This window comes from Mytilus galloprovincialis, chromosome 8 (assembly GCF_965363235.1).
Source record: "Mytilus galloprovincialis chromosome 8, xbMytGall1.hap1.1, whole genome shotgun sequence".
NCBI lineage: Eukaryota > Metazoa > Mollusca > Bivalvia > Mytilida > Mytilidae > Mytilus > Mytilus galloprovincialis.
Genome location: NC_134845.1, coordinates 44689552 through 44716656, shown reverse-complemented (window position 1 = coordinate 44716656; position 27105 = coordinate 44689552). Strand labels below are relative to the sequence as shown.

The 27105-nt window shown below is 31.2% G+C and overlaps 2 protein-coding genes across 6 annotated transcripts in view; one reads left to right on the top strand and one right to left on the bottom strand.

Annotated features, from left to right (window-relative positions):
• LOC143042028 (cytoplasmic dynein 2 heavy chain 1-like) overlaps positions 1–1910 on the bottom strand; it is a 70390-nt gene extending 68480 nt beyond the window's left edge. For 4 of the 5 annotated variants that reach the window (XM_076214247.1, XM_076214245.1, XM_076214249.1 and 1 more), the window contains exons 1-2: positions 1834–1910; positions 317–521 (exon numbers count right to left, since the gene is read on the bottom strand). In XM_076214247.1, the coding sequence (XP_076070362.1) occupies positions 317–502 (186 nt within the window). In that variant the 5' untranslated portion in view covers positions 503–521; positions 1834–1910. Of the gene's footprint in view, positions 1–316; positions 522–1786 lie in introns of all 5 variants that reach the window. The other variant, XM_076214246.1, reaches the window with a different exon arrangement.
• Positions 1911–1996: 86 nt separating this feature from the next.
• LOC143042027 (DCN1-like protein 5) lies at positions 1997–27105 on the top strand. The gene is made up of 10 exons (XM_076214244.1): positions 1997–2102; positions 10980–11054; positions 11494–11627; positions 11972–12054; positions 12480–12553; positions 13005–13096; positions 15346–15454; positions 20406–20510; positions 21913–22015; positions 22272–27105. The coding sequence occupies exons 2-10, from the start codon at positions 10986–10988 to the stop codon at positions 22328–22330; spliced, it is 828 nt and encodes a 275-aa protein (XP_076070359.1). The 5' UTR covers positions 1997–2102; positions 10980–10985; the 3' UTR covers positions 22331–27105.

The window sequence follows — 27105 nt, the reverse complement described above, 5'->3', positions numbered from 1 at the left end:
AGATTTTTAGGGCCAAAATTATGAGCTAGTGAACCAAATACTTTGTCATGAATATCTATGAAATATTTGGCACTGGAAATCAAAGTTTACAACAATAAATCAAACTTGTGTATATGCAATTTGAAAACAATAAACATTATAAGCTTCTCAAGTTATTTAAATGTGTGGTCATTCTTTGATAATAAGATCAATAAAAGCAGGTATTCAACACATGTTTAAGTATAAAAGCAGGTATTCAACACATGTTTAAGTATAAAAGCAGGTATTCAACACATGCATACATGTTTAAGTCATAAACTCACAAACCATTAATTACCTTATTATAAAAATTAATCCTTTTTCCTTCATTTTTTCCAGCTAGAACTGTGGCATTACCATCATCTAAAAAATTATTCAGGGCCCTTGAATCAGCCAATGCAGAAATAGATCCATCGGACACAGCAACACCAAAATAATTGGCTGTTGTGGCCAACACATACTCTTTACGTGAATCTCCCGGCATTCTGAATTTACTTCATTTTCTAAAACATAAATAACAATATATAGCTACAATTTATACATAAGTTATGAAAAAAAGCAAGTAATTTTTGTAAATATTGTCAAATACATCTGTCAATAGTCAGAGGTACTACTTGTACAAGTAATATTTATTTTAATTGTAATGTTTGAATAATCTCCTCATTATCTTCTCAAAAATATACTTGCATAAGTAATTTTTTTCTACAATCACATGACAATCCTACAAAAATTCTCAAGTTAAGAGATCTAAAAACATATGCTTTTAACAATTTTTCTCACTGCTTACGGTTTTCACTGGAGTTTTTAATCACTTGAATCACTATCAAATGTTTTTACTAAGGTTTTCAGATTATTTTGCAATTTTCATATGTCAAAAACGGCATCATATGTTTTCATATGTGAAGTAAAAATTGGATCAGTACACACACAGGAAATGATTATAAATTCTGGAAATGAGTATTTTCTAAAGTCACAGTTCTGGTAATTGATTGAATCATAAAAAGAGTTATTTAATTCTTTTCAGTACTAAAACTAACTTGTATATAGTTTAAGTTGAGTTTTTCCTTTGAGCACCTTGGGTAGAATTTACCTGGACACTGGTCGTCCATTTATTTATCCAGATTATTGTTATATCAGAAACATTTACAGATTATATATTACTAGATTCAGCTTTACTGTTTTCTAGACATGACTAGACTCTGATGTAGATTACTTGTTTATACTTTGTGCCAAGTTCCTTATTTCCTGGAGAACTCAATCCAAAAGTGAGTTTTTATTCTCTGGTAATAAAGCATCCGAAAGTCTTCTAATTATTAATTCATTAATACCGGAAGAGACCCCTTTCACAATTGTTCAAAATATAGATACCAAACACGCCAATATATACTCGTGTGAAATCGAAACCGATGAAAAATGGAAGATACAAAAACATATGTCAGGAATTATACGATAACATATGACACGACGATAAGTCTGCTAAGGAAAAACAGTTAAAATTTTATCAGAGCAAAGAAGTTCTCCAAAATTAAGAAAAGAAGATTCTGTTCATAACAATAGTTAACCACCTTCTTTTATTATAAACTGATAGTCGACATTTCTATTGAAAGAAATAAAAGCCAGCATTTAGTGATTTACTGTGATGATTTAGCACTGGCATTGCCAAGGAAATGATAAGAAATAGTCAATAAGTTGCAATATTTCAACATGACAACCTAATATTTGATTAAAATATTTATCTGGGAACATCTTGTTAGAGGCATGTATTCACCTAACTTGCTTTATGTCAAATATTCTATCATAAAACTATCACTTTACCAGCATGCACATATTTTCTGTCCCTTTCCTCCAGGAATGCAGAAATGTTTTATTGAAACGGTGGTTTTGATTGGTTGATCTGGACGCTCTTACGTTTCCTCCAATCATAAAGAGGCTAACAAAAACTAATCAGCATCCGGTTAAAGTTGGTGCGCCTGCTCAAAGAGGTCATTTCCGCTTTCTAAAGGTTCTGAAAAAGTTCAATACTCATCGGATTACTTTAGAACATCGTTATTTTCAACCATTTTTGCATTCCAGTTATAGATGTGGTAAGAAATGTACGATTGAAATATGCTCTTGTTTTTTTCTTAATTTCAAAACGCTGGAAACATAGAAAATAAACGTTTTTGCTTTCTATCTCTTACACAATTTCGTCGTCAGGGCAAAGAAAATCGATGATTTATTTAGCAAAGAAATTAGTGAATTTCGCGACTTTTTGCGTTTCCTATTTCTTTTTGAAAGACTATTCAATGATATTGCTATACATGAAGTAACATTGTTTTTGACAAAAAGACTCGCAGATTTGGTCAAACTGGACCAAGTCTACCCTATTATTAATACAAATTTTTTCATGAAAGACACACACACATTACCCACACACATTAGGTTTTTTTTTTTTTTTTTTTTTTTTTCCTGAATCGTATTGTACGTTTTTATGTGTAAAAAAATATGTTCTGTTTATGGATTTCATTAAAACTTTTACACTTAAGTGTCGAAAACTGTTTTATGATGCACAAATACATGGATGCACATCATTTTTTATTCTGCAGTGATATTGTTGTCTTTTTTCAAAACTACCTCTACCGTTTTTTATTGGGAAAATGCATATTTTGTACTGAAATTGGGAAATATTATTCTAAACACATCTCCGATTTTTTGCTGACCTTTGCTGTCTTTTTTGCACTGTTTTTTCATTTTTATTTACGTTGACAGACATTTTCAACCATAAGGTACTTTTCAGAGAGGGGAAAGAAACAGAAGCAATTATGGTGCTTAATGCATTGAAAACCACTTGTGTTACAAACACCATGATGATTCTGATCAGAAAGCCGGATCTCTAAAGTGCTTTATAATATCAAAGGGTGCAATCAACAGTTTTTTACGTGACGTCATTCTGTAACAGGGCATGTAATAGTGGACCCATCATGCAGAAGTCAGATATTCATAGTTATATAGATATCTATACATCAATGGAAAGATAATTCTATGAACTTTCTGAATAAATAAAAAAAAATCCAACATCTCTTGTTTAAACATGCAAATTGGTACAAGTTATCAGCTGGAAATTAGGCATTTTCCCCCTAAAAAACCTTAAAAACAGACCACCTTTGGACACACGGATCAGTAACCTGTGCATATATTTGAGATTTCTTATAATATGCATTTCGAAGAGCTTATCCGGCTGATTTAAGAAAATGTAGTTTCAGCCTACGTTCGCCTGCTCCGAAAGGAGCTATCTTACCTGACAAATCAAAGTGCTTTTTGCAACAGGTGAAAATCAGCTGTTTATGGAGTTGCCTCCCATATAGTAGGAAGTCACAAAAACATTTTTTTTTTTTAAATCTTGACAAAAGTGGCATTTTAATTGAACTTCAATATATGTTTTTCACATTGAACATAAAAAACAATCAACTTTTTCATTTAGTGGTATATAAATAGCAGGGAATTCCATCAGTATGTAAATCTCACTGGGGAAATACCCCTAGTTTTTAGTACGAAACTGTTTATAGCACCCTTAAGCAAAACCTTGTATGCGATATATAAAAAATTCTCAGCTTTTCTGAATCTGTACACTATACCGATTAAAATGATGTCTTACTTTAAGGATTGTGACCACAAATAGTGAAACTACAGCTCTTTTTTTATGTCTCGCGGTAGTGGCATATTGGCCAGTGGCAAACAGTTTAACTGGCAAATCCCAAACATTTCCTGTATCACATTTTCATCAGTTTTACAAAGAAAATAAATCATAAAATAGGGTTTCTTTTAAATAAATAGAATAAAAACTATGAAATAGGCATGAATAAAGTTACTTTAGATAGATTTTGTTCCTAGTACTATATGAACTAAGTTATAGCTGAGTTGAGAAAATATTGAAATAGTGTTTTTCTTAGGAATGGCATGTGTACCTTTTTTACTATAAAAAGTACCAAATATATATTATAATGAATAAAACTTTATGTAACACTGATCAGGAGTAAAGGTCAAAGTAGAAAAAATCTACACTTTTCATATGCAACTTTTGGTTCCAAATATATGAGAGATTGAATAAAAATATCATGACGTCGCAAAAAATTAAAAAACTTCAATATTCGCACAGAGTCTGGTTTTCTTATATCTGGTTGCTATGTACAAATCTGTAATATTTGCATTAAATATACCAAACTGATGCTTTTAAATTAATGTATACATGCCGTACAATATTTTTCAGAATTATTTTACTCCATTCGCAAACACATTTCTATGCTAAAACATCACTAATATTTTGTATTTGTCCCTTAAGGGTGCAATCAACAGTTTTTTACGTGACGTCATTCTGTAACAGGGCATGTAATAGTGGACCCATCATGCAGAAGTCAGATATTCATAGTTATATAGATATCTATACATCAATGGAAAGATAATTCTATGAACTTTCTGAATAAATAAAAAAAAATCCAACATCTCTTGTTTAAACATGCAAATTGGTACAAGTTATCAGCTGGAAATTAGGCATTTTCCCCCTAAAAAACCTTAAAAACAGACCACCTTTGGACACACGGATCAGTAACCTGTGCATATATTTGAGATTTCTTATAATATGCATTTCGAAGAGCTTATCCGGCTGATTTAAGAAAATGTAGTTTCAGCCTACGTTCGCCTGCTCCGAAAGGAGCTATCTTACCTGACAAATCAAAGTGCTTTTTGCAACAGGTGAAAATCAGCTGTTTATGGAGTTGCCTCCCATATAGTAGGAAGTCACAAAAAAATTTTTTTTTTTTAAATCTTGACAAAAGTGGCATTTTAATTGAACTTCAATATATGTTTTTCACATTGAACATAAAAAACAATCAACTTTTTCATTTAGTGGTATATAAATAGCAGGGAATTCCATCAGTATGTAAATCTCACTGGGGAAATACCCCTAGTTTTTAGTACGAAACTGTTTATAGCACCCAAATAATAACATGAATACGATATTTACAAACATTACTACCAACATGACCAATGCCATCACTGTTTGGGGGGAAATGTAGACCCTTTTGGGAGGAATTTTAAGCCATTTTTTTTAGTAATTGGGAATTTTCTCTAGGGGAAAAGGCCGAATTTCGGCTTTTATTTGAGGCAAACAATATCACTGTGAAGCCATTTTTAGCTCACCTGGCCCAAAGGGCCAAGTGAGCTTTTCCCATCACTTTGCGTCCGTCGTCGTCGTCCGTCGTCGTTAACTTTTACAAAAATCTTCTCCTCTGAAACTACTGAGCCAAATTAAACCAATTAAAACCACAATCATCATTGGTATATCTAGTTTAAAAAATGTGTGGCGTGACCCGGCCAACCAACCAAAATAGAACATAGGGGTAAAATGCAGTTTTTGGGTTATAACTCAAAAACCAAAGCATTTAGAGCAAATCTGACATGGGGTAAAATTGTTTATCAGGTCAAATCTATTTGCCCTGAAATTTTCAGATGAATCGGACAACCTGTTGTTGGGTTGCTGCCTCTGAATTGATAATTTTAAGGAAATTTTGCTGTTTTTGGTTATTATCTTGAATATTATTATAGATAGAGATAAACTGTAAACAGCAATAATGTTCAGCAAAGTAAGATTTACAAATAAGTCAACGTGACCGAAATGGTCAGTTGACCTCTTTAGGATTTATTGCCCTTTTAAGTCCATTTTTAACCATTTTTCGTAAATCTTAGTTATCTTTTACAAAAATCTTCTCTGAAACTACTGGGACAAATTAATCCAAACTTGGCCACAATCATCATTGGGGTATCAAGTTTAAAAAATGTGTGGCGTGACCCGGCCAACCAACCAAGATGGCCGCCATGGCTAAAAATAGAACATAGGGGTAAAATGCAGTTTTTGGCTTATAACTCAAAAACCAAAGCATTTAGAGCAAATCTGACGGAGTAAAATTGTTCATCAGGTCAAGATCTATCTGCCCTGAAATTATCAGATGAATTGAACAACCCGTTATTGGGTTGCTGCCCCTGAATTGATAATTTTAAGGAAATTTTGCTGTTTTTGGTTATTATCTTGAATATTATTATAGATAGAGATAAACTGTAAACAGCAATAATGTTCAGCAAAGTAAGATCTACAAATAAGTCAACATGATCAAAATGGTCAGTTGACCACTTTAGGAGTTATTGCCCTTTATAGTCAATTTTTAACCATTTTTCGTAAATCTTAGTAATCTTTTAGAAAAATCTTCTTCTCTGAAACTACTGGGCCAAATTTAACCAAACTTGGCCATAATCATCATTGGGGTATCTAGTTTAAAAAATATGTCCGGTGACCCGGCCAACCAACCAAGATGGCCACCATGGCTAAAAATAGAACATAGGGGTAAAATGCAGTTTTTGGCTTATAACTCAAAAACCAAAGCATTTAGAGCAAATCTGACACGAGGTAAAATTGTTCATCAGGTCAAAATCTATCTGCCCTGAAATTTTCAGATGAATCGGACATTCCATTGTTGGGTTACTGCCCCTGAAATGGTAATTTTAAGGAAATTTTGCTGTTTTTGGTTATTATCTTGAATATTATTATAGATAGAGATAAACTGTAAACAGCAATAATGTTCAGCAAAGTAAGATCTACAAATAAGTCAACATGACCAAAATGGTCAGTTGACCACTTTAGGAGTTATTGCCCTTTATAGTAAATTTTTAACCATTTTTCGTAAATCTTAATCTTTTAGAAAAATCTTCTCCTCTGAAACTACTGGGCCAAATTTAACCAAACTTAGCCATAATTGGGGTATCTAGTTAAAAAAATGTGTCCGGTAACTCGGCCAACAAACCAAGATGGCCGCCATGGCTAAAAATAGAACATGGGGGTAAAATGCAGTTTTTGGCTTATAACTCAAAAACCAAAGCATTAACATGATTAAGAGCAAATCTGACAGGAAGTAAAATTGTTGATCAGGTCACGATCTATCTGCCTTGGAATTTTCAGATGAATCGGATAATTGGTTGTTAGGTTGCTGCCCCTGAATTGGTAATTTTGAGGAAATTTTGCTGTTTTTTTTGTTATCTTGAATATTATTATAGATAGAGATAAACTGTAAACAGCAATAATGTATAGCAAAGTAAGAACTAAAAATAAGTCACTATGACCAAAATAGTCAATTGACCCCCTAAGAAGTTATTGCCCTTCATAGTAAATTTTTAACAATTTTCTTAAAATTTGAAGATTTTCAATAACATTTTCCACAGAAAGTACTGTTATAGATAGAGATAATTGTAAGCAGCAAGAATGTTTAGTAAAGTAAGATCTACAAACACATCACCATCACCAAAACACAATTTTGTCATGAATCCATCTGTGTCCATTGTTTAATATTCACATAGACCAAGGTGAGCGACACAGGCTCTTTAGAGCCTCTAGTTTACATCTGGCCTTTGAGAGCAAATTTTTGGGGGAACTTTGATACCTAATTTTGACATGAAATTCATATTGCCGGCTAGAAATTTTTTACTTAGTTATAAAGACCTACCTTTTTTGTGCTTAATGAAGCAAAATATTTCCAGAAATATTCAAAAGAAATGGTACATGTTTTGAATTCAAGCATCTTTTTAGCTCACCTGGCCCAAAGGGCCTAGTGAGTTTTTCGCATCACTTGGCGTCTGGCGTCGTCATCCGTCGTCCTTAGCTTTTACAAAAATCTTCTCCTCTGAAACTACTGGGCCAAATTAATCCAAACTTGGCCACAATCATCTTTGGGGTATCTAGTTTAAAAAATGTGTGGCGTGACCCGGTCAACCAACAAAGATGGCCGTCACGGCTAAAAATAGAACATAGGGGTAAAATGCAGTTTTTGGCTTATAACTCAAAAACCAAAGCATTTAGAGCAAATCTGACAGGGGTAAAAATGTTTATCAGGTTAAGATCTATCTGCCCTGAAATTTTCAGATTAATCGGTCAACCCGTTGTTGGGTTGCTGCCCCAGAATTGGTAATTTTGAGGAAATTTTGCTGTTTTTGGTTATTATCTTGAATATTATTAGATAGAGATAAACTGTAAACAGCAATAATGTTCAGCAAAGTTAGATTTACAAATAAGTTAACATGACCGAAATGGTCAGTTGACCCCTTTAGGAGTTATTGCCCTTTATAGTCAATTTTTAACCATTTTTCATAAATCTAAGTAATCTTTTACAAAAATCTTCTCCTCTGAAACTACTGGGCCAAATTAATCCAAACTTGGCCACAATCATCTTTGGGGTATTTAGTTTAAAAAATGTGTGGCTTGACCCGGTCAACCAACCAAGATGGCCGCCACGGCAAAAATAGAACATAGGGGTAAAATGCAGTTTTTGGCTTATAACTCAAAAACCAAAACATTTAGAGGAAATCTGACATGGGGTAAAATGTTTATCAGGTCAAGATCTATCTGCCCAGTGTTCTCCCCAGGATTTTGGGATAGCACCAGGGTTACACGTGTCGAAATGATTTGTACAATATGTCGTGTCGCGTTGCATCGCTTATTTTTTCTTCTTGTTAGTTTTTGTGCCTTTTTGTCTTTTGTTTTGTTTACTGTTTTATGTAGACTTTGGGTAAAAAAAAAGTAAATCAAACAGTTTGTTTACTTAAATATCTTTTAAGAATAAATAACAGAAAGCACTTTTAGTCTTTAAACTAGTCACTTTTTATACTTTGATCAAGCCAATTTTGTCCTGATACTTGTATAGTTACACTACACATTCCCCACATTCCCCATTTTTGTTAGATTACACCATAACAATTAACTTTAAACAAGATTAAATTTTAATGTAGAAGGTTTAGTAAATTAAATACTATTTTCCAAAGCTTTAGACATGATTCTTTTAGACATCGATCTAGCTGTCATGTCTAGCTGAGTTCCAATCATTGTAAATTTATTTTGTGAAAGTTAATCATTAAATTTTTTTAATACTATTCAGCTATATGAACAGATGTTTTCAACAACCTTGTTTTACTATACAGCCCTAACTCAGTCAGTAGATGTGTAAATGGATATACTACTTATTTAATATAATATGTCTGTGCTTTAATAAAAGTATGATTGTCAAAAATAATTTGCAATATATTTTTGTTGTATACTCAAAGAAAGTTTTTTTCCTTGAGGTAACATCCTTATATAATTTTGCATTCGATTTGTACTTTATTTCTATTTTAAATGATGGGTAATATTTTAGGAGCACATTTTTGTAATAAGCTAAATCTGGGGAAGTAACTCACGTTTTTAAAAATACGCAAATCTTTTATGGCCAAAGGCTGGAGTAATAGAGTTTATTAACAAATGTCTGCTTGTCCCTCCAAAGTCTCATAAGTCTGTGATCATTAAGTTATGATCTCTTAGTTAATTAAAACACAAGAATCATGTGCATCGATTAAACCCAATCATCAAGGTTAACCTCAAAAGGTAAATCGATCACTGGTGTTAACAATCTTGGTTGTCAGAACTGGATTGAACTGGTTTGAACTGGTCAATTTTCATCTGAAATTTTATACCCCACGGAAAGGTTTACCGTTATATGATTTTTTTTACCGAAAATTTTAGCACCACGGTGAAAAGTTATACATCGCGGCAAGAACGAAACCACCACGGTAGAAAATTATACATTGCGGGCCCGTGGTCCTTTAAGGGCCTGGGGAGAACACTGATCTGCCCTGAAATTTTCAGATGAATCGGACAACCCGTTGTTGGGTTGCTGCCCCTGAATTGGTAATTTTGAGGAAATTTTGCTGTTTTTGGTTATTATCTTGAATATTATTATAGATAGAGATAAACTGTAAACAGCAATAATGTTCAGCAAAGTTAGATTTACAAATAAGTCAACATGACCGAAATGGTCAGTTGACCCCTTTAGGAGTTATTGCTCTTTATAGTCAATTTTTAACCATTTTTCATAAATCTAAGTAATCTTTTACAAAAATCTTCTCCTCTGAAACTACTGGGCCAAATTAATCCAAACTTGGCCACAATCATCTTTGGGGTATCTAGTTTAAAAAATATGTGGCTTGACCCGGTCAACCAACCAAGATGGCCGCCATGGCTAAAAATAGAACATAGGGGTAAAATGCAGTTTTCAATGAATATACAATAACTTCTTCAAACCCGAACAATATTTAAGTTAACCTTTATTTACAATGTTTAAACTGGTACTGTTGCCTTGTTCATGATCATGTTTTTTTTTGTACATTAAATTTGGGTCTTCGTCGATACCATACTTATTCCAGACGTTCCGTATCAGGGGACATTTCAGGCATTTCCTCTGCACTTCTTGTATTATTATAACTTCATCACGGTGACAAGAATAACAGTATAGACTACCATTAATTCATAGAACAAAACAGCAAATCGCTGAACATTGCTGAAGTCATGTTTGCAAAATGGCAAAACGAGCCAAAGACCAAAAAATGACATGGACATTTAAGCGTCTTTTATGGAGACAAAAACTATATATATATTCCTAAAAGTCTTTGGGGTTCTTCAATTGATATAATAGCAAGCTAAACTAAATGAGATTATTATTAGAGTTAAATCTCGTCTGTACTTGCCAAGTTTCACAAATTTAAAGTTGTTTTTAAAAAAAATATCATGAATGAAGGTTAATTACGTTTTGACCCAGGGGAAACCTTGATCAATTGTATTGTACATTGTAAGCAAGGGCAAAGAATAGTTAGAACCAAAAGTCATCATCCTTCAGTTTTCAAACCAGATCTCAATCTTCATAGCCTTTTGATGTTTTCTGTCTTTTGGGAAGGTCATGAAGGTTGTTTTCTCTTTGACACATATTCAATTCTTAATTTTATGGGTCACTATAGATCTTTGCTTAATGAAATAATGTAAAGTCTACAACCATGACTACTTTCACCGCAAAATAAATCTAGAAGTAAAAATACTGTCTGTCAGATGTATATTGTATTGGATGTTTACTGTTTTGTAGGTATGTATGCATGATTTAAGCGTGGAAGAAGAGGAAGAATCAGAAGGTCATCTTTTCAGTCAGTTGAATACTTTGGTAAATATTATTATTCGAAACTGTAAACGGGGATTGCTACACACAATGACACATGTGTTTATATTTGTTTTAAGACAGGTTCAATTTCGTGAAATTGAACACATACATGTATACAATAAACCGAAAAGATCATTCAATTTGATGCTAGTGTTGTAAACAAAAATTATCTACATGTAGTTCAATAAATTAATCTAGAAACCAGTCAAGAATTTGATCGAAAAAAGTTATGATTATGGTTATGTACAGTGGGGAAAATGTTGAATTTGTTGTTTCATCATGTGTCTAGAGAGAAGTCAATGTTAAAGATGCACATAGTTCTCTGTGTGGGAGAAAGTCTCTACAGGGCCTTTGGCCAGTTGTTTTCAGAACAATAAGATATTGTCTTATGGAAATAAGTTTATGAATATTTTTCTTTGAACTTTAAAATTTCTACTTTCAGCACATACAAGAAGGATCAACTTGCCACACACACTGCGTAAATGTAAATTATTTTAATATGCCTATAAGAAGAAAAAGATCCTCACCTACTTTTGATGACCCCAGATCTAAGAAAGCAAAAGTTTCATCTTCTTGGTAAGAAAATATTTTTTTATAGATTTCAAAGGAATAATTTCATTATTGGCAAAACTACAGTATGAACAGGCCAGTGGTCATTATTTCAGATTGTCCAGTACCAGAATAAGGTCTTGTTCATGTTTGAAGTAACAGTTGAAATTGTTGAATGATCAGTAAAATAAATTTGTAGCACAATGCATAAAAAAAAATAATTGACAATTATTGTTCAATGTATGTTTAGTGGTGTTTGAATAAAAAAACAGTTTTGTGAATGCTCCCAAAATAATTTATAATTAAAATATGATATACTTTCTTTACTGTAAACGCTATAGATGTTAATGAATATTTCATTCATTAAACAGGAGCAGACGTGACCAAAGAGTCCAGGACACAGATAGCATGTTCAGTAATAAAAGATGTATAGCATGGTTCCATGAATATACAAGTAAGTATAGAAAAAGAAGATGTGGTATGATTACTAATGAGACAACTCTACACAAGAACCAAATGTCACAGACATTGCTTGAAATATTGATTTGAAAATTGGTATATAGTATTAGTTTTATCATGACAAGTTAGATCAAGTTTGAATTTTGTTCTAGTCTGATGATTCTATGCAGAGTTATGGTCCTTGGACTTTAAAATTCAATCAATAATCCACAGTTTTTCGTCATGCCTGAAGATATTGACTTGATTTTTGTTATAGTTTTCACCATTACAAGGTGTAGTAGATCAAATGAGAATTTTGTTCCATTACAATGAATTTTTAACTGGTTGGGGACTATGCAATACTCACATAATGCTTATTATATACGTTTTAGTTTACTAATGACTATTGAGCAATTCGTATAATCATTCTTTAATTTATAGCTGATGATGAAGACACATTAGGTCCAGAAGGAATGGAAAAGTTTTGTGAAGACATTGGTGTAGAACCAGAAAATGTTAGTATTAGAACAGTATAGTGATAATAAAAAGATATTGACACAATGATCATGATGGAGATGTGATATGATTTCTGATGAAATAACCCAAAACAAGGATTTGAATTTGCTTTGTAAAAGAATGAGTAAGAACCTCATGTCAAGTAGACATATCAGAAGTTGCAAATCCTTAAGCATGTTCAGACTTTACATACTTATATGGCATATACAACTAAAGTCCTAGTTTCATAGTCCACTGAACAAAGACAAAGATAGTGTGAAAGGGGGGGGGGGGCATCTTGTTTTATATTTTTATGTGATATTTTTAGCAAAGCAACATATATATGCGTTCTTATTGCATATTCATATTGTTTTCAACTTTAAAAATACTATATTGAATTGATTGGATACCAATTAAACGAAATTAAAAATCAATATTACAGAATGTTTTATGTGTGCTTTATATCTTCAGATTGTTATGTTGGTTCTAGCATGGAAGTTAGAAGCCAAATCAATGGGGTTCTTCACTAAAGCAGAATGGTTAAAAGGCATGACAGACTTACAGTAAGATTTAAAAAAAAAACTAGCAAAATAAACAGCCGATTTCATTGAGTGTGAAGCCAAAGGTAATATCTTTGGTTAGCTTGCTTGTTAGCTGAATTGTGAAGTCATTATTAGGTCAGGTAAACTACCCTTCTTAAGAGTAGACTAGTCCAGCAGATAACCAACCTATCTGTCTGTTGGACTTGGCTACTTTGAAAGAAGGGTACTATACCTGACCTAATAATGACTTCACGATTCAGCTAAAACTAGCAAGCTAACCAAAGATATTACCTTTGGCTACACACTCAATGGAATCTGCTGTAAATTTTCTTACTTTTGACCAAATCTTAATATATTAAGAAATTTTAGTTTTCCTCTGAATACAGAATGACTTTTGCTTAAATTTTTGGGTAAAATTTCATGAAAAACAATCAAAACCGTACGATACCGATTTGAAATCTAATTCCAAGATTTTTCACTATCTTTCATAGTTCCAATAAAAAAGGGATGAAAGATACCAGAGAGACAGTCCAACTCATAAATCGAAAATAAACTGACAACACCATTGCTAACAATAGTACACACGACACAACATATAAAACTAAAGAATAAGCAACACGAATGTTAAGCAATTTCCTAATGATATGTTATACTTAGATATTTAAGTTACAATATGATGTATTTGTGAATAAACATACTTATTAAGAAAATTTTCTTCATTAAAATTTACATCAAAAATACATGGTGTATTATTTTGTTACAAAAAAAGGTTCTACTACAATTCCTTAGGCCAGGGTTATTAATTTATTGGTTTACAGATTTTCTCCATGAAAAAGTCAGGTCGGTCAGTCGAAAAAAAAAAGAAATAAAATATCTCTCAAAACAGAAAAATATGCAAAAAATATATATTTCACCTTTCTAACAATATGTTTGGTTTGCTTTTTGATCATCATTTCTTATATATAAGTTCAATGATATATTTTTGCTTATAGCTTCACATCGTCTAATAATTTTCTGTGAAAAAGGGGGTTTGTGTCGACGGACAAATACGAAATTAAATCGTTATTTCACAAACGTAGCCCTAAATAAATTTCAGGAAACTTGGTTCTAAAAAGAAAAAAACGTTGTACGAAAATAAGTCTCAACACACATGACAAAAACGTAATAGACTCGTCCACTATAAAAGGGAAATCGGGTTCATAAGTTGTCATGCATTCCAGTTTTTTTTATATCGAAATGGAATTAAAAAAAAAAATATTGTCAATGACACAAGTCTGAAGAAAATTCCAAAGGATTTGTTTTAATTAATTTCTTCAACTTGTCAGAGGTCTTCCACTGTTGGACAAGTTCATTTTCCATGTTTCTATCTCACGGAATGATGACAAATACGAAAAAAGAACTTAATGTGTAATGGGTTTTAAACACAGGTTTCGTTCCGATAAATTATTTGCGCAAACGACATTTCAAGGTCAGTTATGATTGATTTGTCTATTTTGAGATACGTAAATTGGAAGTTTTAGTTTTCACACCAAATTAAAGTATTATCAATTCCGTTAGTGGTTAATGCATTTCATTTCATAAAAAAAAGAAATTTTATTTATTTTTTTGCGATAATGTTTTTGTTAGGGTCGTCAGGAATAAAAAAGCATGAAAAGTCAATTTTATTTTTATTTGCAAATCGGCAAAATCGGGTCGGCGGATCCGTAAACCAACAAATTAAAAAATCCTGGCCTTATTCATGAACTGTTATTTAAGTTTTGCCTTACTAAATTTTATACAATTCAATATTTAGTTTTATTTTAGATTCACAAAATTGCAAAATGTGTGCAAACTTAACCCTTCATTGCTCATAAGCACTTTGATTACTAGAATATTGTTATATATTATGGCATGCTGTTGAATTACGGGATAACAGTAACAGAGCAGATATTTGCCCCCGTCAAATCGTTGGTGTTGGCAACTCTTAATACATTACTGTTATTCTTATTTTGATGCAATACTCTTAAAATGTTTGAAATTAACCTTTACAAATGTCTTGTAAACATCTAATGAAATTGCACAACATTATTATCAATAATCATGAATTCAACTGTTAGGGTAGCTTACCTAACCTAATAATGGCTTCAAGGTTCAGCTAACAAGCAAACTAACCAAAGATATTACCTTGACCTACATACTCAATGTATTCAGCTGTAATAGCATTAGAATTGGTGATAATTGTATTATTATGTGTGTGTAAGTAAGTTTAACAATTATTTATTTAATTGTAGGTGTGATTCTGTGAGAAAACTACAGTTAAGATTAGACTACCTCAGAACATTGTTGGATGATCCAGCTACTTTTAAAAATATTTACAGATTTGCATTTGATTTTGCAAGAGTATGTCACTTTAATAGTTATTACCTTAGTATTCACTGCACACAAAATGACTCAGTTAAAATTACTCTTGCTTATATTCAGTGAATAATTTTTAAAACAGGTTGATAACTGGTGTTTTGAAGTGACGACACACTGATTTACAACCATAAACTGTAATATCAATAGAATATGCAGAGAGATTGAATATCACAGCAAATCATCAGCTTTCAGTAAAAAATTTCCACAAAGATTGAACTGTTTTCATTCACTATGTGTGTACTGTAACTTATATATATGCAAAAACACTTGCCTTTTAGTGAAGTTAACCTTGCATGTTTGAAATGGAGAAAAAACTTGGGAATATAAAAGCATATACATAAGCTAGGTGCTTGAATCTATACAGTTGGAAAGAAAAAATTAATACCAGGACCAATATTTATCAAAAACATTCTATAAAATACAAATTTTTTAGACCATTTGTCAGTAGACTGCTATTTTTATACGACCGCAAAATTTGAAAAATTTTTCGTCGTATATTGCTATCACGTTGGCGTCGTCGTCGTCGTCGTCCGAATACTTTTAGTTTTCGCACTCTAACTTTAGTAAAAGTGAATGGAAATCTATGAAATTTTAACACAAGGTTTATGACCACAAAAGGAAGGTTGGTATTGATTTTGGGAGTTTTGGTCCCAACATTTTAGGAATTAGGGGCCAAAAAGGGCCCAAATAAGCATTTTCTTGGTTTTCGCACTATAACTTTAGTTTAAGTTAATAGAAATCTATGAAATTTTGACACAAGGTTTATGACCACAAAAGAACGGTTGGGATTGATTTTGGGAGTTTTGGTTTCAACAGTTTAGGAATTAGGGGCCAAAAAAGGGCCCAAATAAGCATTATTCTTGGTTTTCGCACAATAACTTTAGTTTAAGTAAATAGAAATCAATGAAATTTAAACACAATGTTAATGACTACAAAAGGAAGGTTGGTATTGATTTTGGGAGTTTAGGTCCCAACAGTTTAGGAATTAGGGGCCAAAAAGGGACCCAAATAAGCATTTTTCTTGGTTTTCGCACCATAACGTTAGTATAAGTAAATAGAAATCTATGAAATTTAAACACAAGGTTTATGACCATAAAAGGAAGGTTGGTATTGATTTTGGGAGTTTTGGTCCCAACAGAATAAGGGGCCCAAAGGGTCCAAAATTAAACTTTGTTTGATTTCATCAAAATTGAATAATTGGGGTTCTTTGATATGCCGAATCTAACTGTCATGACTGTGTATGTAGATTCTTAACGTTTGGTCCCGTTTTCAAATTGGTCTACATTAAGGTCCAAAGGGTCCAAAATTAAACTTAGTTTGATTTTGACAAAAAATGAATCAGTTAGGTTCTTTGATATGCTGAATCTAAAAATGTACTTAGATTCTTGATTATTGGCCCAGTTTTCAAGTTGGTCCAAATCGGGGTCCAAAATTAAACTTTGTTTGATTTCATCAAAAATTGAATAAATGGGGTTCTTTGATATACCAAATCTAACTGTGTATGTAGATTCTTCATTTTTAACCGGATTTTTGTGACAAAAATGTCGGTTATTGATTTGGGGATGTACGGCGGGCGGCCGGGCGGTCGGGCGGGCGGCAATCAAATGTTGTCCGTGCATTAACTCATGAACCGTTCAACCAAAGCTTTTAAAATTTTAATATGTTATTACTGACAACTATACGAAGGTCAAGTTCAATAATGGCGATTTTGACTTTTACCGTTCAGGAGTTATGGTTCTTGAAAGGCAGCAATCAAATGTTGTCCGTGCATTAACTCATGAACCGTTCAACCAAAGCTTTTAAAATTTTAATATGTTATTACTGACAACTATACGAAGGTCAAGTTTAATAATGGCGATTTTGACTTTTACCGTTCAGGAGTTATGGTTCTTGAAAGGCAGCAATCAAATGTTGTCCGTGCATTAACTCATGAACCGTTCAACCAAAGCTTTTAAAATTTTAATATGTTATTACTGACAACTAAACGGAGGTCAAGTTCAATAATTGCGATTTTGACTTTTACCGTTCAGGAGTTATGGTTCTTGAAAGATTGAAAAATGGAGTTTTCAGTCGTGTCCGTGCATTTACTCATGAACTGTTCTACCAAAGCTTCCCAAATTTTAATATATTGTTAATGATGACAGAATGGAGGTCAAGTTTAATAATGACGATTTTGACTTTTACCGTTCAGGAGTTATGGTTCTTGAAAGATTGAAAAATGGAGTTTCCAGTCGTGTCCGTGCATTTATGCATGAACTGTTCAACCAAAGCTTCCGAAATTTTAATATGCTGTTACTGATGACAAAATGGAGGTCAAGTTCAATAATGACGATTTTGACTTTTACCGTTCAGGAGTTATGGTTCTTGAAAGATTGAAAAATGGTGTTTCCCGTCGTGTCCGTGCATTTTCTCATGAACCATTCAACCAAAGCTTTTGAAATTTTAATATGTTGTTACTGATGACAAAATAGAGGTCAAGTTCCATAATGACGATTTTGACTTTTACTGTTCAGGAGTTATGGTTCTTGAAAGATCGTAAAATGGCGTTTCCATTCACGTTGTTGCATTTACTCATGAACCATTCAATCTAAGCTTTTCAAATATTATTATTTCAAAATGTTGATACTGATGACAAAATAGAGGTCAAATTTGATATTGATGATTTTCACTTTCACCATTCATCAGTAATGATATCATCTGATATTGCCAGGACACAAATAAATGTAAATAAATCCGGTTTGCTGTCGTTGTGACAGCCTCTTGTTGGTCCTGTTTTCAAATTGGTCTACACTAAAGCAGGGCTCACACTACTTCAGAATTATAGGGAGAAGTGACTTCTCTTTTTGAAACTGATAGGGAGAAGTGGTGAGATTTGAAAGAGAAGTGCTCATTCGCGCGGTGCGCTACAATGTTTGGATTTTACAATAGTATAAAGGGCCATATGTAAATAATGTTCTTTTTATGTTGTTCAATTCATATGAGTAAAAAATTACAATTAAAGTAACATTTGAAACTTAAGGTTCTTGTGAGAAACTACCAAATAGATATCTAGCACTAAAAAAAAAAATTATTATAAAAAATGTAAAGAAATTATAATATATCAATTACATGATTACAATTTAATTAAAAATTATCTTGTGTATGAAATTCAGTGTTTCTCATAAAAAAATATAAAAGTTATTAAGCTGGGCCATAATATATTGATATTAGTATAATAGTCTCAGAGTTAAGCAACTTTAATCAATAGTTTGAAACAATCCGTAAAAAATATAGGGAATTATATACACCAATCAATTAGATGTAACCAAAAGTCTCTTAATGCGTGTGGAATGCGTAATTTTCCCCTTTGGGATCAATATTCTTCTGTCAGCTGTTCCATCCGTGCGTCCGTAGTAAATATTGTAAAAGTACGGATTTCGGTCATAGCTGGTCCGGTTCAGATCCGTATTTTAGGAATCGGTCAATGGCGGACGAATGCAAGAAAATTTACAAAAATAAACGATGTTTGACAAGTTATTTGGAAAGGAACATGACGGTTTTAATGCAATAAATGGATTAAACATTTACTGGAGGCAACTTTTGTCACGTTTAAATGAAGTAACAAACTTATTTTGCCGCCGAAATTTAGGTTGATGTACGTTTTCGAGTAACAAGCACCGAAACTTGCGGGAATGCAGGAAGTGATAAAAAGTTGTATTTTTATCAAATAACCTGCTACACACTGCGAAGACAATGCTTCAACCTCTTTTCTAAAGATAATGAATCGTTTATGTCTGAATTTCTTTAATTATCAGTAAAAAATTGATGTTTCATCAACTTGGTAAAAATTGAAAATGTCCGATGACGGAAGCGACTGAAAGCATCTATCGTCAAGAACAGGGCGACTTGATTTCGCTTTTGGGGGTCGGGGAAAGCGAAGTGACGGTCGGGAAGGCGACTTCTTCGCCCAAGTCGCCTGGTAGCGTGAGCCCTGCACTAAAGTCCAAAGGGTCCAAAATTAAACTTAGTCTGATTTTAACAAAAATTGAAATCTTGGGGTTCTTTGATATGCTGAATCCAAAAATGTACTTAGATTTTTTATTATGGGCCCAGTTTTCAAGTTGGTCCAAATCAGGATCTAAAATTATTATATTAAGTATTGTGCAATAGCAAGTCTTTTCAATTGCACAGTATTGCTCAATGGCAAGAAATATCTAATTGCACAATATTGTGAAATAGCAAATTTTTTTTTAATTAGAGTTATCTTTCTTTGTCCAGAATAGTAAGCAAGAAATATCTAATTGCAAAATATTGTGCAATAGCAAGATTTTTTTTTAATTGGAGTTATCTTTCTTTGTCCAGAATCAACTTAAATCTTTGTTATATACAATATACAATGTATATTCACTTTTTACTACCAACTGATAAATTAAAATAATCTTTACCATTCAGTGATAACAAGCAGTTTTTTTACATCTTAATATTTTATGATGTATTTAAATGAGTAGTTATTGTTGCAAACTCCATTAGAAATTTTAATTGAGATTAGTTTTGGAATAAGGGAAAGGGGGATGTGATTAAAAAAATTGGGTTCAATTTTTCTCATTTGAAATTTCATAAATAAAAAAGAAAATTTCTTCAAACATTTTTTTGAGAGGATTAATATTCAACAGCATAGTGAATTGCTCTAAGAGAAAACAAAAATTTTAAGTTCATTAGAACACATTCATTCTGTGTCAGAAACCTATGCTGTGTCAACTATTTAATCACAATCCAAATTTAGAGCTGAATCCAGCTTGAATGTTGTGTCCATACTTGCCCCAACCGTTCAGGGTTCAACCTCTGCGGTCGTATAAAGCTGCGCCCTGCGGAGCATCTGGTTACAATTATTATAACATCTAGTTGTCTAACATATTGAGAAGATTTCAAGAAATGTTTTGTTTGTATATTCCAGGATAAAGACCAACGAAGTATGGATATAGATACAGCCAAAGCTATGTTAGCATTAGTATTAGGTAAACATTGGCCATTGTTTGGATCGTTCCATCAATTTTTAGAGGTAATTATTTTTCTGTATTGTAGCTGATTGTAGCTTATTTTACATATATGAATTGCACTTTAATACCAGTCTTGAGAAACCACCCCTTCTGCCACTTTGACACTGACCTTTAATAGAAATCATGCTGATGTCTTCATAAATGTTTAAATTTACATTATAAAGAGGGATTTCCTCAATAGAGTGTTTTTGAAAGGTTCTATGTCAAAAAGATCTATAAGGATCTCTACAAATTAGTAAAAATTTAACAATACAAACTCTATTTGTTTTGCTGTATTCTAAATACCTGTTCATTCATTTTTACAATCAAAATTCAATTTTCTCAACTTTTATTGCAATTTCTAAGCATTAGTGCTTCTGTATGATAAATTTGAATATATCTGTAAATTTTGATTCATGTCTTGTATATAAAGTAAGATGTGTTTTAAATGTTTGTGACAGAGTGACCTTAAAACCATTCGCTAGCCAAGGGTTACGATCCATTCCCGTTCTCTTCACCCTTGGCAGATTAAGCTAACATTTGTGATATCAATGTTGCTCCATCTATCGGAAGATTAAAGTCACGCTAATTCCGAATACATAATTCTTGAGCAAAGGTAGCACTTGAACTTTTCAATTTGGAGGTAAAAACACGATAGCGTCTAGATTCTACACACTTGGTAAAGCCGGAAACGAAAATATACATCAACATTCATGCATTTTTGCGTGAAACATACACAGGAACTTCTATTAGTTGATTAAAAACATTCAAGTTGTCACTAAATATAGTCATTTGTTTAGTAATGTAAAGACTTGTTGCACAATAAACACATGGCAATTGTTTACAAACACTTACTAAATCTACACCTGATCATGTTATATCCGCATTTTGATTGAATGCAGCGAGTTTACATTAAAAGATACGATCACTATAAAATAATATTTTCTTCTTATTGCCACTTTCAAGAACTTGTATCAGTTTAACCTCAACATTGACATAATTCTGCAATTTTACAATTTTACAATGACAGGAACGACTCAAAAACTTTATGTAAGAAGCACTGTAAAACAGTCGTAATTTACATTTTAATTTGACTGAAATATATGTTAGTAATGTAAGCATCATTAGATAAACTTGTAAAAACGATGAAAAATATTTCAAAAATTAGAATAAAGTTCAATTAATCTCAAGGAATAATTTAATCTTTTCTTAGGTCAATATTTATAAAAAAGAATAGAATATTGGAAACATAAAAATTTCTAAATACAGTTTACCAATAATAAAAAGATCATTACCAAGTGTCTTAGATTTTCAGATTTGAAATTATGAGATGTTCTTGAGAAAAAAGGGAATTAAGTTTACTATTTAAAAATCTACAATTGAATTCCAAATTTGTCTTTAAAAGAAATGATTTTCTATTTTCAGCAATCTAAATATAAAGTAATAAATAAAGACCAATGGTGCAATATACTAGAGTTCAGTCGACTTGTTAATGTTGATTTATCCAATTATGATGAAGATGGAGCATGTAAGTAGTACATGTATACTAACAGGTTAATTTATTGTGGACTTAAAAAGGAAGTTATGAACCCTTTGAAATCTAGGCTGAATGATTTTCCACGTTATGCCCCTTCATACTTAAATGCAAGCAGAGGCATCATTTTTATTTTCAATTGTACATTGTATTTTATAAAATATATAATTTACCAGAAAATTTTAAAACTGATGTTGCTTTTATTAGATATTTAGAATTGGTCAATAATCAAATCATTATTTACTTTAAGGGCCAGTTTTATTAGATGAGTTTGTAGAATGGATGAAAGAACACAGAATGGCTAGCTGAAACATTGAACTGTAAAATCCTGGAGCTTCCATTATTTGGTCACATGGTAGTCACATGATCCCCATGTGGTTGGGCAAAATGTTACAATAACAAATGGAAGATTTGTGTCATATAAAACTTAGCCATAAAGAGGGGAAAAAAAATATATTTAACAACAGATATTTATTGCATTATTATAATATTTTATTGATCTTCCTACCATATGCAAACTTTCTTACAAATCAAAAAAAAAATCTGATCAATTATTTTACTGGTATTTCAATATTCTTAGTGAACATATTGGTAATGATTGTTAAATTGATTTTATCTGTTTTTTGAGAAGCAAGGGCTATGTTGTGATATCCATAATGAATGATAGAAATGGAAAGTTTACATCTTGAAAACAATTGAACAACTTACGAAATATTGCACATTATTGGTATAAAAATGTTTCCTGGTGTATAATATGCATTACGTAAAGTACACCCAAAATTGTAAATAAAGACCTCAGATGTTTATACTTGTTTTTAAATTGTGACTTTTTTAGGCTTGTTTAACAATGAATGGAAAATTTGATAGTCAAAAGGGTAAATAAATGACATTTAGATGGACCATACCTAAGTAATTTTGTAGTCATATTGCTTACATATAAAAGCAGGGTTTAATATTTCAATTTTATTGAGCATTGATGTAGTTTAAAAAGTGTTAAAAACATGAATTAATTGTTAAGTATGAAAGTTTGTATATACCAGAAAGACATTGACTTATGATTTACATGTTGATGATAGATAGTTGTGAATCATTCATATTAGAAAATAACTTATTTATATAGTGCTACTCAGCAGCTCATTGCTAACGTATTGTATATAAACATGTAGTTAATGTGTTCTTGTATGCAATTAGCAAATATGTTAAGATATGTCAAGAGAATTTTTGTATTTTTACATGTATTATTATAACTTTTTCCTTTTTCAGATGCATATTTTTTGTCCATTCTCAATATGAATTCTATTCTTGCCAAAATATGCATTTATTTGAAATTCTTGGCTTCCTTGATAATGGTCTGTTTCAAGTACCAGATCTATAAAATATGTATACATTATATTTAACGACACATAACTGCCTTTATAATTTTATCTTTTTCATAAAAGATTAAGATATGTATGGACATGTAGTTAGGTGCTAATGTTATGCTTGACATATGAACATCTGTTATACACAAGGAAGTGACTTCATAATTGAACTATTCTTTCTTTGAAACAAATTCAATATTTTTCTTGTAAATTGTTATATGAACCTCCATAAAATGGATATCTGAATGATTTCCTAGGAAGCTATGTTTGAAAGTATCTTGCAAGTACTGTGTTATATAACTGCCATGTATAAAAAAACTGCTACCTATTTATATTTTCATTGGTTTATTTTTTTGGGAAAATTTTCTAATTGTTAATGTTATATGTATTTATTTGTTTTCCATATATGTATGTGGTAGATGTTACTTTGTCCAGAGTTATTGTGTTTAAGATGATCAGAAGTACCTGCCAGTGAATTTGTTCTTGCATACTTTTTCAGAAATCTTTTTCCTACAGATATAAACTTCATCTTATTTAGTTTAAAGTTTCTTCATACTCTTAGTTAATTTAGAAATTGTCAGAAGATATGCAACTTGGTATTGCTTTTCAATTATTCCGGGTACAAAGCAGAGAATAAATAGCAAAAACTGCAGAAAGATTGACCAAAAAATCAAGAATAGAGAATAATGGGGTGCTAAAATATACAGAAAAGATTAAAAATAAAGGCAAAGTTTATAATGAATAGAGAAAAATGGCCTAAAATGTTTGAAGAATACAGGATTAAAGGACCCCCAATCTGACCCTCTTCCATCTTACTAATTATGTCTTCTATGCCCCTATACAGGATAAATCATAACATTTCATGAACTTCCTATTGAGGGGTGTAACAAATATGATGAAGAAGACTGTTGAATTGGAAACAATTTTTGAAAATGAATTTAAGTTTTCTAAATAATAAGTTTTTTCAAAATTATCAGTATCGTGTGACTAACAATTGACGCATATGGCCTCAAGTATTTAAATTATTGTTATCATAAGTATATTCAGATAATATTGGTTTGAAAAAACACTTATTATTTATAAACTACTATTAAGTATTCCTATATTATTCATAATTTGCACAGTATATATATGTTTTTTTCTGCCCTCATTTGATTTAACAAAAATTAGCTTTTACTATAAAACTGGCTCATTTGTAGATAAAACAGTTCATTTCTTCATTTATATCATCAGAGTTATGTTTTATGTATTTATTGAACTTGTTACATAAATAAAAATTGAACAATAAGCAAATTACTTATTTATAACAATTTAGAGGTAATATACTAGATATATAAAAAACTTAATTTAATTGTATGAGAAAATATCAGTTGTTTAATTCTGTTTATCGCAGTAATTTGTATTGGAAATTGCATTGAGTGTGTAGATAAAGGTTAGCTTGCTTGTTAGCTGGACTGTGAAGTCATTATAAGATTAGGTATACTACCTTCCTTTGGGAGTAGTCTAGTCCTACAGACTGATAAGATATATATGTCTGACTAGTCAACTCTTAAAGAAGGGTAGTTTACCTAACTTAATAATCATGATAATGACTTAAAGATTCAGCTAGCAAGCAAGCTAACCGAAGATATTATTACCTTTACCTACACACTCAATGCATTCTGCTGTAAGATTGATTCCAATTAATTAAAGGTTAATTATCTCTTTGAAGATTCGTGTAAATAAAATAGATTCAATGTTTATATGTGTGACTATTAACAGATATCTCATGTGAAAGTGTGTTTTAAAATGAATATTACAAATATAAATGTTTTTATTTGGAATACATAGTATATGTATGAATATGTTATGAATACTGTGTTTATGTGCGTGTGTGTGTTTTTGAATGTCATTTTAGTGCTGTTTCTCGTCCTGTGATGATTTTTATAAATGATATATATAGTGGGTACATACAAGTTTAACATGTTTGTTCATTATTTCTTTGTTACATTTTTTTCTCACTCCAGACATTTTGTAGATTGCATGGTTGATTTAGGTTTCCATTTGCTGTTTTAAGCACTGGCCTAAATATCCCAATTTCAGAATCCTCCATCTTTATGTGTACCTCGTAGAATATTTTAACAGCATCATTGTATAAACAAGATTGACAATTTCATTTCAAGTAAACTTGAACAAATATCAGTAGTAAATGATATTTCAAACAGTTTTCAAATTTTCTTATCTTGCAACCTAAACGGTTAGTTGGTAAAAGGTCAGGGGAAGAAACATAAGTGTTGATAATCATGTAACACTATTTTCTCTCAGACGACTAGTTTTAGAACAAAACTTAACTTTAAACAAAGTTTTATAATGTAAAATTTAGTTGTACAAACAAATAAACATCAACAGTGCTAAACCTGTGTATATACTGTTAAAATTGTCTTCTGTCCATATTAATTGAATATTTAAAATACATGTATATGATATTTTAGATTTCTCTTCAACTTTTAATTTATGCTTCTCCATGCATTCCCGGGAAATATAATCAAGACTCAGAAAAAGTTTGTTTAGTTTCAGCTGTCTTCAACATTATCGTAGAATCAGTCTTTCGTTTAAACTCATGTATATGCTATGGTATGTCTTACACATGATTATTTATATGATATTTGTGGATTTTTATAAAAATTGTAATGTATTCTACAAAAGTGAATGGAGTAAAAGCTTATGAAAGTGGACATATGTATGTACTTACTTACTTAAGGTATACAATTGACATGTGGAACTCTACAGAATGTGTTCTTAGATTAATTTAATTTCAAAGAACTTAATATTCTTGAGAAAGATTAATTCATTTATAGCAAGGCTATCTTGAATTGGTTCATGTCAGATGGATGAAAAATTATTTCATGAAAGTATTTGAATATAGATGTATTGCATACATAACTTATTCAGGTTAATTATGATAATGAATGTGTATCAATGTACAGAATTAAGTGATGGTCACTACCATTAAAATGATATTGTTTTCTGTCATCATTAAGTAAGACTACATCTTGAGATGTCTTTAGAATTTATGGGCAAAGAACACTACAATTCAGTGTCTGTGTTTTTTGGTTTTTTTTTTACATTTTCAATATTTTAACATCTGACAGCAGTTAAAAACAAAATAGTTTTGAGATCACAATATGTATTCTGTATCACATAAGCTATTAAAATTTAAATAGTTCTGATTTCAGAATAATAAAAAAGGTTGGTCCTACATATTCTTTTATATATATTAAATTTGAATTAAAATAAATTGAAACCATTGATTTCATTGAAGAATATCAATTTATTCAGAGGTGATTTTTCATTTTAAGACTACAGAAATTTCAATTTAATGAGCAAAAAGTCGTTACACCTAAAGCCCAATTCAAATTACAGTTATTACTTAATATTGAATTATTTTATTTGATACTTTTCTTACAACTTCTATATTTATTTTGCTTTTGAGATGGAGGAACATTAAAAGCAGTTATATATCTAAAATAACTATTGTAGTGATAGCTCTTCTGTATTTCTTAAATATATTGATATGTAATATTAAATTATTGAATAGTTCTTCCTAGGATATGAACTAGAGTAACAAAAGATGCAGTTGAATCAACATAATATTTTAACATATTATTAAGATGTTTAAGTTTTATTTAAGGTGCTGTTATCATTTCTATATCATCAAGAGAAATAAACTAATTAAATAAATAA

What these genes read in the sequence shown, in the direction of transcription:
- LOC143042027 (XM_076214244.1), top strand. Translation starts at nt 10,986, where the DNA reads ATGCATGATTTAAGCGTGGAAGAAGAGGAAGAATCAGAAGGTCATCTT. An exon ending in AAAGGCATGACAGACTTACA is followed by an intron (nt 13,097 to 15,345) that starts GTAAGATTTAAA and finishes ATTTAATTGTAG; the next exon opens with GTGTGATTCTGTGAGAAAAC. An exon ending in CGTTCCATCAATTTTTAGAG is followed by an intron (nt 20,511 to 21,912) that starts GTAATTATTTTT and finishes TTCTATTTTCAG; the next exon opens with CAATCTAAATATAAAGTAAT.